This window comes from Mesitornis unicolor, unplaced genomic scaffold (genome assembly GCF_000695765.1).
Source record: "Mesitornis unicolor isolate BGI_N332 unplaced genomic scaffold, ASM69576v1 scaffold22698, whole genome shotgun sequence".
NCBI lineage: Eukaryota > Metazoa > Chordata > Aves > Mesitornithiformes > Mesitornithidae > Mesitornis > Mesitornis unicolor.
The window spans coordinates 115864-129360 of record NW_010204164.1 but is presented as its reverse complement, the minus strand read 5'-3'; the positions used below and the strand labels follow the sequence as shown (position 1 = coordinate 129360).

The 13497-nt window shown below is 39.1% G+C and overlaps 1 protein-coding gene across 2 annotated transcripts in view; it reads left to right on the top strand.

Moving 5' to 3' along the window:
- Positions 1–13114, top strand: part of AKT3 (v-akt murine thymoma viral oncogene homolog 3) — a 53919-nt gene extending 40805 nt beyond the window's left edge. Inside the window, exons 9-11 of one of the 2 annotated variants that reach the window (XM_010190973.1) lie at positions 1390–1477; positions 10385–10487; positions 12876–13114. In XM_010190973.1, coding sequence (XP_010189275.1) covers positions 1390–1477; positions 10385–10487; positions 12876–12961 — 277 coding nt within the window. In that variant the 3' untranslated portion in view covers positions 12962–13114. The remainder of the gene's footprint in view (positions 1–1389; positions 1478–10384; positions 10488–12875) is intronic. The other variant, XM_010190974.1, reaches the window with a different exon arrangement.
- The last annotated feature ends 383 nt before the right edge of the window (positions 13115–13497 follow it).

Below are 13497 nucleotides of genomic sequence, written 5' to 3'. Positions count from 1 at the left end.
GGCTACCTGGGATGCTTTCCACAGGTGTAGAGAATTTTACAATGAGTAGTTGAGAAAGAAAGAGGAATACAGCTTGGAAATGAGATAACTTTATACCCAGTTACTGCAAGACTGAGGTAGTTGTCCAGAATATTTTTGTAATTTGTCAGCAGAGTAATACCACTAGAGGTTTTTTTTGTTGCTCCTTGCAATAAATTTTTAGAGAGGAATTAATCTGACTTAAAAAATGGCTTTTAAAATTTCTCTTTATATCTTTAGCAGTTTTTTTTAAAGAAAGACAAATTGCTTGTGTCACCCTTCTTGTCAATATTTAACATGTATGGACTGTTTATTCAGTTAAGATTAGTTGGGTTTTTTTTCTGTTGCAATTTCTTTCTGTTAGACCAGTAGGATTGCCAGTTTCAGGAAGAAGTTAGGTGAGAGCCAATCAATCCTGGAAGTCCACCTCTTTAGGGGTTCCCATCACTGGATGTGTGGCGCTGTCTCCACCAACACCAGCAGCTCAGAGGAACTCACTAAACTTGCCAAATCAAATTTGAATTGCTAATGCAACAAAAACCAGCCAGGTCTTTCTCATTTTCACATTGCGAGGTTGGTTTTCTTCTAGGTTAGTGAAGTTGTCAGTGGGAATCATGCTGTAGGTGCAAGTGAGAGGGGAGAGTTATGAGGAGGGGTGAAACCCTTCTTTTTTGGCAGCAATGGCCACTTCCATGAGCTCAAATCACCTTGGGCAAGTTCTCCCAGAGGGGGTGGAATTTACTTCCTAGGGTGATTTGCCTGAGTCTGGCTTTGGCAAGCTATGGGCCACAGTGAATAGTGTGGTTATTTACGATGGCCTTTAAATAACCTTCTCAGCAGGCCAACAATTTATCAATTTATACTAATTGACTCAGATTGAGACTCTTTTATGGTAATTGGTTAATTGTTACAGCACCCAGACGCAACAGCAGTGAACACTGTATAAAAATGATGCGTGAGTCATTACTGATTCAGTGCCTAGTACCTCCTTGGCCAAATTTTGTCAGCTTTGTTGGGTTGGTTTTGGTTTTTAATAGTGCTAGAACATTAGTTGGTCTTTCAAGAAAACTAAACTTAATTATCTTTATAATGAATGAATTATTAAAAAAGCTCATCATGGACAGTAATGAACATGGTAGCTGGAATAATCAAATAGAATAGACCATGGCAAGGATACTTCTGCTATCTCATTGTCTCATGAGATCACCCAAATTCATATTAAACAGATGAGAATGACATATTATACAAGTGAGAATTGTTTCCAGATAGTCAAAAACAAATGGTCACTTTTCCAACCATTACAATAACTTAATCTCCCTTTAAGAGTAATGCTTGTTTAATAAGATTTTTTTTTTCCCCCACTCTCTTTAGACTTGGTGGAGGCCCAGATGATGCAAAAGAAATCATGCGTCATAGTTTCTTTGCTGGAGTGAACTGGCAAGATGTATATGATAAAAAGGTATGTCTTCATATGACCTTGAATAATCTGGCTTCTGCAGGGTGGTTTCAACTGGTAGTCATTGAACAAATAATACAAATTAATAATTATTCTGAATTAGGTGTACTGTCTTTATCTTTTGGGATTTTTTTCAGTAATAATTTGTTAGTGGAGCAAAAGAAATTTTGAAAATCAACTTGAACTCACCAGAGATTTTTGTTTTATTAAGTAAATGTCCAAATCTTTTCCTTTCCTTTTTTAATTCCTGGGCCTTCAAGAGAAAAATAGGTGTATGACTCAAGATAATGTGAGAAAATTTAATGGAGGCTTATCCTGAATAATCTTTTTGTTTCTGCCTTTTTATTGAAAAGTTGTTTTATGGAAATAGGAAAATGAAGTGATTGGAAGGGACTTATGGCAGAAATCTGCTTTATGACTGTTTGTGTTTAAGTAGAAAACTTTTTCAAACTTATTTTTCAAGAGAGATCTAAGAAAATTAAAATAGCATTAAAACACTGAGCCAAGACAGCTTGTGGAGAAAGTGAGTACTGAGAACTCAATTGGAACAGTTTTCTTGAAACCCAGTCCTGTTCCTGTAATGATCAACACTTTGGGGATGATTTTAGAAAATGGATTTGTCTTACTCAGTAATGAAACTCAATTTGACTTCAGTTGTTTTATATACAGAAGCTGATTTTATCTCAGTACTTGTGTAAGAATTTACTTGTTGCTATAAACCCCTTCTATTTTGATAGTCTTTCCCCCTTCAACTGTTTTACACTGTTAATCTGCCAGTTGAGCTGCGTAATTTCAAAAGATAGATTTTTCTCCTTTTTTTGCTTTGTTCAAATAAAAGAAAAACGGCAGACATACGAATAAGCAGAATATGTTTATGCTACAATGTCAATGATACAAACTGTTTTTTCAGTTGTTGAACTGGAATTTTAGAAATGTGTGGTGGTTGGTTTGGTACTTCTCTGACAAATACCAGGATTGAAATAAGAGCTTGTGTACGCTGATATAAAATACGATACTCTGAAGTTACTTGATACAAGTGTGATTTTTCCCTGGCAGTATTGTGAGGTTTCAAGAAACTTCAAAATAAATCATCAGGGTAAATGTATTAATTGGGGTACTTTATGAACTCAACCACTGGTTGGTTGTATAGGGACATTGTAGAGAAGCAATTTGAGGATAAAATCTAAAAATATGAGTTGAGAACCTTTCCAGAGTTTAAAAAAACCCACTGAAATCAATTGGATTGCAATGTGCTAGGAGTAGGTGAGAAAGAAAAAGCTGTTACATTACTCTTGCTCTGTTGTAAAAGATTTCTTATTATTTTACAGTAGAAATAGAGCTCTTAATTCTACACTGTGTTCAACATCACATTTAAGACAATATAGATATTCTTAATTTTTAAGCATGTGCCTTGAATCTTTCCAAATCAACATGGCAAATGTCTTTCAGTCAAGATCTTATTCTAAGCTATTAAAATAAAAGGAGGTATTTTGCAGGTATAGATATATATGAAATATTATATAAGTATAAATATATATATACATATATAAATGCAGGTGTTTTGCTTTTATGGTCATGGAGGTGGATATGGCTTATTGGAGTATCATAACTGGAGAAATTGTAGTCACTCGTTTACTCTGTCCACTGTTGCTTTGAGAAACTAAATTTGCCAGTAAGAAGTGAACTGGATTTCCTCAGTTGAGCAGTTTACTTCAGGGAACATAGGAACTACCTTTGTGCAGTGTTGGCACACAGTGCATTCTTTATGGAAAAATAACCCATGAAAATGACTTCTGACAGTATGTTTTTGTGTGTAATTAAAAACTAGTTTTGTTCCTACTTTGAAGCCGTTTGTCTAGTTGGTTAAAATATCCAGTTGTTCCTTCCGCACACTCAGTCTTATCGGTTCTGGAGTGTGCAGCATGTAAGACTGTGCTCTGGAATATAAACTTCAAACATAATAATAAGGTTAGTGAACTTTCACTGAGTATGCTTATCAGAACGTTTATATGAATATCTTTGAGGTTTTGGTATTCTAAAATAACTTGGGAGGAATGTGCATCAAACCGATTTGATTTTCAAATAGATTTATTCAATGCTTGCTTCTGTTGCGGTTTATTATTAGTAGCACAGTCTTCAACAGTAGGGTCACTTGATGAAATTGATAGTTGATGTAATTATTTGCATAGTAAAAATATTTCACAGTATGCTTGCCTGAGGTTTATGCACCATGAAACTGTAATTTTCTGGCTGCATTTCAGGAGTGCGTTTCTGTTAGCAATGGCGGAGCTGAACTTCACGTTCAGAGTAGTAGAGACCAAAAAATCCTGTGTATTCCAAGTAGTTGCTGGGGGATAGTTTTGTGTGTGTGCACACTGTGCTCCTGTGCCGCTAATTTTACCATTTTGACTAGAGATTAAATACATCCCTGTGCTTACTAGGTTATCACTTTACTGGTGTGATTAGAGATAGAATTATCTATCTGTAAACTTGGAGTATTTCCTGCAACAAACAGTAGCTGTGTCAGGTCAAATGGATCCAAATGGTCAAATGGAATTATTAGCACTCTGATACTGCTAAGTAATTAAACTAATTTGGTACTACACAGTGCTAATAAAATGTTGTATGATACACTGGAGCAGAGAAGGTCGTTGCCTTTAAATGAAAAATGTATAGTAGTTAGCATTTGCGATCGGATGTATTTATTTTTGGCAGAAAAACCGTGAGGGCATATGAAAGAGAGCAGCCTGTGCCAGGTTCTCCCTGTGATCATCTCAGCCCTGATGAGTTTTTATCTCTGTGCCTGAGTATGAGAAATTGAATAGTTTGGCAACCTCTGAAGACTTCAAAAGCTGATATACTTACAAAGAAAATATTTGTTTTATTTTTAGCTAGAATCAGGAAGCTCTTTTAAATTCCTCTGTTACTCATTTGTGAATTGTTTTAGCAGATTTTTATTTGGGTTGCAGAAATATTCTCAAGTTGTCGGATATTCTGTCTAGGGTCTTTCACCGAACACAAACCACATGGGCGTTAATTTAAAGGTAGGAATCTGTGTATGTCTTCAGCCTTGCAGCTTGAAGCGCTCAGGTAGCCTCATGGCAAAGGAGATCCACACCTTTCAGCCAAGCCTGGGTTTCCTCCTGACATAACATGAGTGAAAGGAGAAGAAAGAAACTGTATGGGAATTTGGGCTGAGATATATATATACACACACACACATATATATATTTTCATATATTTCACATACCTATATTTCACATTATATATATATCCATCCGATTCCTGATAATCCCTCCAATTGTTCCTGAAGCAAATTAGAGGGTGCTAACAGATTTATGTGTTGGTATTGAGAAGGGTGCAGAGGCAAGTGGCAGTGATGGCTGAAGCTGAGATGCTCTGAAGCCCAGCAGCTGTTCCTCACTCTTCATTTATTTGCTTTATTTAAGACACAAAACCAGCAGATGATGAAATCCCATGATTGAAGCCCTGGGTTCAGACCTGGCAAAATCTGCAACGTAACTATAATCTTAAATGCACATTTAAGTACTTTCACATGTCAGATTTTAAGGGAAAGGGCAGGAGGGAAATAGGAAAATGCCAACATCTGGCTTTAGGCCACTGCTATTTGAGTTGTACTATTTTTGTACAATTATCTGCAGTGCAACAAAGGCTTGTAGCAATGACCCTCGTTATTTGCTTTTGTGTTGTTGCCATGCAAAGTAGTAAAAAGATCAGAAAGTGCGGGCTGGTCTGATCTTTTCATCGTGTTCCCAGCAATACTCCAAACTTTATGAGCAGTGGTTGATTCCCGCCCCTTCCCCCAGCTGCCTGAATTTACGGGGAGGAAAATACCCGTAAGGATTGTCTGAGTCTGAAACTTAAATTGTTGCTTTGGTCTTGGGGGATGTGGTTTCTCTCTGTCTGTTCTGTCAGCACCGTATCACATGGAAAATGGACTTTTTAGGCAACACCCCATGTTGAGAGTCTAACGTTGAAAGACTGAAGTAAGGTCTTGCGGTGTTAGTGTCTCTGTGTGATTTTTAGGGTCACCAAGCATTGGCTTTGACAGGAGCTTAAAAGATCTATAAATGAGGGAACGTTAGGATGTGCATCAGAAAAATGAACACTTTTGAGACGAGCTTCACTAGTGTCCTTTTAAAATGCTTTCTTGTGATATTTTGTAAGTTAATGAGTTTCAGTTTATGTGAAAATAGACTGTACTTGGAACGTCATTTAGTAAGTTAGCTAGTTTGTTAATACAAATACACTTTTTTTGAGTTGAGAAGTCTGTCTGTGAATTGTGACATGTTTCTGAGCATGCTTGTGATGAAAAACAAAGGCGTATTTCAGTGATGTGACCCCATTCTCTTCTCACAGTATAATTTACTTTTTCCGCTGTTCTGATTTGGCAAATCTGTCTCTTCTGTTTGATTCTTGAAAATAGCAGCTTTGCAGTTTTGGTTCTCTGGGAAAGTTTAAGGTATATGAAAGTTTGGTTTCTGGACATCAAATCATGAACACTTAATTACCAATACTTAATTAACTTTCATGGTCAGAAAGAACTGTGACATTCGCCAGAGATTTTGACATATGTCAGACTTGAATAATGAACTAGATGGAAACTGTTGAAATACAGTATATGATGACAAGACAAGACATTACTTAAATACCTATTTTGTAGTTATTTTTATAATAAATTTTCAAAATACATAAACTGTGAGAAAAGCAGAATTCATCTCATACATTGTAATTTATTAGTAAAGAAGAGGCATACATGTTGAGATGCAGCAGTGATTTTTTTTAACTGGACACCTTGAAATGTCATACTGAAGCTGAACCATAAGTGAGATTCAAGTAGTTACTCCTTATGAATAAAACCTGAAATTGAACAACAGTGCTCACTCTTTAGTATTTATATGATACGTAAAGAATGAATGTGTTTGGGAACTTCACGGTTATAATCTAGTTATCTAGTTTCTTTAAATGAATAAGACAGTGGGGGGTGTATAGCTGCTCCCGTTATGCTTTTGCACTTTACCTCAGTGTACTATTCAGCTGCAGTCTATTGGTGGATGGGATTCTTATGGTGGTGTTAATTTTGAGTTCATTGGAAGAAAAATGCCCTTTGAATTAAAAGAAGGAAGATCAGGTGGGTGTTCTTAAGCATCATATTTTGCATGTGGCAGATTGAGCGCATCACAGCTACATTGAAGTAGCTTCAGCCACTTCCTATAAAGCACCAAGACAAACGATTCCTGGCACATTGTCTTTGGGCAAATAACGTCACATATTCTCTCGTGTGGTGAAGGATTCGTAAGGTTATTCAGGAAGCTCAAGGTGTAGGGTTGAGCCTGTCCATCCATCACTGTGTGGGTGTTAAAGGTACTGTACCTGCCCCCGAGACATGGGTGGCAAGCTGCCCAAGCCTGGAACTGTGGAAAGCCAGGGGTGTTGCTCACGCTGCTCTCAATGGATGCCGAAAGGACATGCCATTCACTGGAGTTAATAGAGATGCTAGGAAATTGGTGCTGCTTCTGCTCTCATTTCTCACACTCAGCCTTGGAAATGGCCAGGGCAGGTTCAGCTTGACAGATGGCTGTGAAATTGGATTCTTGTCTTAAGCATCAACTCTTACAGTCAGTGAACTCACACTAAGTTTACTTTTATTTCTTTGCTTGTACACACACACATATATATGCATGAACACAGAAAATGTGTATTTCTGGTCCTTAAGAGTGAATAGCTGGGTGCTGAAGGTGCAGTCTCCAGCCTGGTTGGAGTGTGTTCTGTCTGAATTTGGCCAGACCGCTTGAGGAGGAAAATTGTCCCACACTTAAGCTTGGCAGCCAGGATGGAGCAGCACAGTTTTCCTGCAGACTGACAAGGCCTGCGCTCAACCAAAGCTCATCGCGCTCCTTTTGGACGCAGGTTACTGGGTGTGCCTGGCAGTGCCCACATCACGCTTGGACTTTGGGACTTGTCCTGTCAGGATTGGGGCAAAGCTGTGGCGATAGCAGTTGGGCACCATTTCCTTGTGGCACCAGGCATGAAGTGCTGCTGGGTGTAGAGAGGGATCATCAAGTGGTGATCATCAGAGCCGCGGTTAATGTTGGGTGGTTTGTTCTTGGCCATTGAGCCTCAGGTTCAGACCCCCTTGGGATGGATAGAGGAGCTTCTGGTTCAGGCTCTGTGTCTGTCTTGGTGCTTCTCTCTGCAGCAGTTGGACCTTACTTGTCTTTCTAGCTGTTTCATTGCAGCTGAAATTTGTGGAGATTTTGCTTTCTGTTTTTAAATACAGTCTGACAGCTAATGAACAAAGGTGGCACCCCTCCAGAAAGATGATTGCCAAGTTTCTGCAGAGTGGCCTGGCGTGTTGGTGACATGGCTTACAAAATCTGTCTCAAATGGCTCTGTCTCCAGTCTCCTACGTGTGGTCTTGAAGCACCGTGTTCTCCTGCATACACTTGCACACATAATTTCTGCCATACTGTGTGCTTCTGCTTTCTCTGAAAGGTTATCTTCCTAAAATGAAGTTTTCAGAGTATTTTCATAACCATTACTGTTTCAGAAGATGGAGAGAACAAAGGGGTGATCTAAAGTCATAGCGAGGCCTGTTCATTTCAGTGAAATTAAAAAAACAAAAAGGAAAAAAACCCTGAGTAAACCAGTAATTAGCCAGTAAGTTTCTGAGGAAGAAACTTGTCAGCTAATGCATTATCTTTTTCCTCTCCCATTGCAGATCCATATATTGCTACATATTATCATCTTACCCTGCCCTTCCTTTCGTTTTTCATGAACTACCTTGACCTAGAGACCACAGAGTGAGCGTTTGCTCCTCTTCGCACAGGAGCTGTAGCACGTGGGGACTCTGGTTGACTCCACAGAGTGGTTTGTGCTGCTGGGGACGTGTATTGCGCCGTTGGAAAGACGTTGGCTCTTGGCCTTTGACTTGAGAAACAAGAACGTTTGTCTGAGGCTTGTATTTTCATATGCAAAGCTGTCATTCTTGTGAAATGGTATTTTCTGTTTCTGATCTGGAAAAAATGATGCCAATCAGGGAAGTAGTAAAGTTGTTACAATAACCTGTTATCAGTGGGTTTTTTTCATACTGAATTTATCTGACATTTACTTCAGTAGCTGAGAACTGTGAAAGCGTCTTTTAAAAGGACGCCCAGTGGTGGTCACTTGGCCTTGTGCAGAGTGCGTTACTTGGCTTCATGAAATCTGCCTTTTTGAGTGGCAGACTGGGATGTTCACTGGAGTAACTCAGTGGCTGCTTTGCTGAGGGAGGACGTACGACTTTGTAAGTCTGCTTTAATAGTGCAGAATTGATTGGGATGGCCAGGACACATACAAAGTTTTTCATAAGAGTGTGAGGATTTGTACAACAAAACAGAATGCTTTGTTTTTAAACACTGAATATAACTGGATCTATACCTGCAACATTCTTCTTATGTTGAGCATCTGTATATATCTCCTTAAGCATTTATCCTACAGTGCCCAAAACCTTTACTTCAGATACCTCTCTGTGGGTGTATGTTTTCTATTCAGGAAACTGAATTTAGTTTTGTAAAAGTATTAATGAGCTTTTTTTGTACCCTCCTGAGTATATGCAAGTAATAGATTTAGTTTTGCTTAATAATTGCTCGGCCTGTTACTGAAGATTTGAGTCAGATAAAATAGAGGCTTTAGTATGTACTCAGATTTTTTTTTTGCTGTTGTCTTGACGTTTAAGTGCCCGGTTATGCACTTTACCACATTTTAATCCCTTATGCTTCATCCCAAATGGTAAAGTAGTAGGAATTAATATTAAATTTTTTCTGGATAGAGACCTAGTGTGAAGAGCATCACGTGGAAAGCCTTTCTTTGCCTGGTTGTGCAGCACTCCCTGCTTACACAGTCGTGTCCTCATAGGACAGGCTGGCATTTTTAGGTTTTGACTGGCTCTGGGGATTGTGTAGTTTCCTTTGATTAGCGCTGAGATCCAGAGCTGCTTCTGACATTCACCAGTTCATGCAGATCTCTCCAAACTGTACAAAAAAAAAAGTCTTGTGCATCAAACACAGTAAAATAATGAAGACTCTTACTATTGTAAAACACTGTCATAAAAGAGAAGAGCACAACGTGTATCGTAAATTGTCTAGTGTGTTGAACTTACTGAGGGGAGGGGATTTAGCAGCAGCTCTGCTTCCTTTGCTGTGGGGTAATTAACAAATGAGTTTTTGTTTAGTGTTGGTGGTCTGGAGCTGAGGAGAGAAATAACACAAAACCAGTGAAAAGCACACATGGGCTCTGATAACATCAGTGAGCCATAACGTACCCTCTTACATAGCAAGGGACATTGATACCCTCTCTTCAGGGGGTGTGTTTTAAATCATGTATGAGGAAGGAACACCAAAGGACTCCAGGTACAACCCAAAATATTGTTGTCCCCCGCCCCATTTCCAGTATTATACTTACTGCATTGTTTGGATATCCCATCGTACTCCATACTGAGTATGCCTTCCAGTTCAAATCTTGGGCCCGCAGGCCACTGTTCTGGATAGAAGGTGGACTGCAAGACTGCTTCAAAAGAGTGCCCAGCATCCCTGCAGCTCATGAGAGTGGCCTGAAGTCGGAGTTTCTAGGCAATTATCATGATGCAGCTCAGTTTATCTGCAAGTCACACGAGAGCCATGCTTGGAGTTTAGCAATGTTGAGCTATTAGCTAGAGCCTGAACTGGTATTTTTGGGGTTGACTCTGATGGCTTCTGTCTCTCACTAGAAGTTACAGACTCAGCTGCCTCTCTGCAGAGCTACTCACTTGATCTGGGGTGCAGAGAAAAAGAATAAGTCATTTGTTTTCCTGGTAGTAATTTTGCTGGCTTCAGGTAGAGTAATTTCACTTTCTTTCTTGGTCCCTTTCAGCTTGTACCTCCTTTTAAACCTCAAGTGACATCTGAGACAGACACCAGGTATTTTGATGAAGAATTTACAGCTCAGACTATTACAATAACGCCGCCTGAAAAATGTAAGTCAGAAATTATGCATAAACATAACTTAAAAATAAACAATTTATAATAAACCACCGTGTAAGGTTTTTTCTGTTTGAATGGAAAAGCTATTCTCACTGTTAGTAAAAATCTTCATATGGAAGTGTGTACAGTAACTCTCAATGACAGCGTTTTCTTAAAGAAGGAGCAGTTACGAAGCTGAGAATCTGAGATCACTCTGGATTATGTGTTTTTTCTTTTTAAATAAGGGAAAACAGCAGCTTCAGATGTCTGCTGGTTGGCCCTTAAGGTCCTAGTTCAGTAAAGTACTTGGAACATGGACCCTGCCTTAAGCATGTGGGCTATCCACGTGTAGCGAGTTTTAATATTTTAAAATACTTGGAAGACCTAAGGAGAAAAAAAGAAAGAAAGAAAAAAAAAGACCTTCCAGAGACAAGTGGATGTCTCTTGTGTAGGCAGCAATTACTTGAAAATGAAATTTCCTATCCAGTTCTGTGCTTCAGCACAGCTCTTAAAGGAGTTACTAATACAGATGTAACGGCTGCACTGGGCCTTTCACAGACTTTTCTTGTTGGGGTAAATGTCATTTCTCCACAGTTTGTATTTTTGTCATCTGCTGCTGCACACACACCAATCATGGTCTGTTTGGCCAAGCTAGGGCTCAACGGAGCTACTGAACCACGCCAGAGCACTTAAAATCTTGCTGCTGAGTTCTTGAATGAATCTCCTCTCTAAGTGAGATTATTGTTATTTTTTTTAAATTTGGGGATGGGGAGGGAGGATCACAAAGGCAGACAGTTACAGGTGATAGTTAAGGTTGGTTACCTGTTCACAGAGCTCGCTCATTTTCTGGTGCTTTAGGATTCCCAGGTTTCGCTGCAGTTTTCTGTTGGTATACTGAGCTGCAGTATTTTCTGGATTTTGCATTTGTAGTGTCTGGACACAGCCATTTAAATGATTTTAAGTCTTCCTTGGGTGAAAAAAAATAACTCTTTCTTCTGCCATCTCTCTTGAGAAGAATTTGTTCATGTTTGTAATTTGAACAACTTTTGCTAAAATTTGGATCAATTTGGAGTCCATTGATTCAATATCCTAACGTTGTGATCTCTTGAAACTCCATGTATACAATGAGAATGGCGATTTATCCATTGAAGGTTGAAGCAATGCAAAATATGTGGAAGCTACCAAGAGTTCAGCTTTAAATTTATTGAATTCGGAGCAGGTGATCAATACCAATGCTACCATTTTTACTGAACTGCAGTGGTTCAAGGACCACACGGGGTTTTTTTTCCTTTTCTGGGTATTGCAGCAAGAAACAGTTTTAAATTATTAATTTGGTATCACTTGATGTGATGATGCAAAAGGGGGTTAAAATGTGTTTTAGGGATGGAGGGATCTGTGCCTCAGAAAGCTACTGCTGAACTAAAGATCTTACATAGTTGCAGAAATAATCTTCATAACATTTAGGCCAGTTTTTCAGATATCAAAGTCTTACCAATCATGCTAAGTGAAAATTGAAAATATATCTTGTAGCTACAGTAATCAAACTGAGAGCAAAACGAACAAACAAGCTCTGTACACAAATCTAATTTAAATTGACAGCGTAAAAGGGAGATTGTGTATGAAGTTGCAGGAACTGAGAGGCACTGCAAAAGTGACCCAGCCTAACCACAGCAATTGCCCAAACCTGCGATAGCTCAAGATTTTATATGTAGAATATGTGAAGATACAAAAGATGTATATTTCCTAAAGGTTGCTTATAAATACATCGTTGGAATAACAGTTACAATAGGAGTCTTTAATGATAAGCACTATTAAAAAATCCGTGTGAGAATGTAGATCCAAATTCTCAGAGTTAGGCAACATCTGGTGCCTGGTTTCCATTGGCACTGCAGGAATTCTGTAAATAAAAATATTTATGAATTTGGCTTGGTCTGTGTTTCCTCTGATCCCAGTAAATACTGTAAAAATAATTAGTTTGCTAAAAAAATAATATGTAAGAATTGAAACACACAGAACCTGAACAAATTGTTCATTTTGTAGCTGTTTTTCCTTTTAACTCCCTTGGAAAGGGAGGAGTATTTAAATACGTCTACAGTAAGGTCATAATTTCCTGCACTCAGCTTCAGAAGCAGAGGAAACTGGCTGCTTCTGCGCTGGCAGCCGCTAGATGTGCTGGTGTGTTTTGGGCAGCCTGGAATGGGCGGTGAGGATGGAGGTTCTCAGGTGATGGTCGTGACCAAGCCAACAAACCAACCTACCCATCCTGAATTCAGTAAACAGTGACTTGCTGGAAGGGCATCCTTCAGCTTCGGCATCGAATGTGAAAGATGTCATGCGTATCCGGTGAACGATAACATTTGGTTGCAAATATAATGACATTTTGAACTTCTCCCTTAATGCAGATGACGAGGATGGTATGGACTGCATGGACAATGAGAGGCGACCGCATTTCCCCCAGTTTTCCTACTCTGCAAGTGGACGAGAATAACTTTTTTGTTCTGCTGCTTCACCGTCATCCTAGGTTTATCACTGAAAATGATTCCTGAACATCACCACCAGTGCTAGATACTATTTCAGATAGTGGGGGCACTTTCAGAGACCATTCCAAATTGATCGAGTTTCTTTCCCAAACCTACCTAAAGCCCATTTTGGTTTTGCATGAAATAGGAGATTGTTCTCTACTCCGCTGTCCTGCTGTTGCTGCTGCCCACAGTCTCAGTGTAATGGCAACGTCAAGAAGTTACTCACGATTCCTTTGGAGGTAGATGACTTGACTTCAGCGTTGTACACTTTGTGCACAAGTAGTCATCTATTTTTCATCACAGTGGAGGCTAAACATAAAAAACGTGTTGGCCCAGCTTATCTTCTTCCAGAAGATGAATCAGAATTGTAATTGATCTAAAAAAGACTAGCCCATGACATTTTCTTGCATCTGTTTGTGCTGGTTAGAACAAGGCAACGTAGGGGTGGTGATGTACATATGCAAGGTTTTTGTTAGGCATATCATTACTTGAAGCAGGTCTC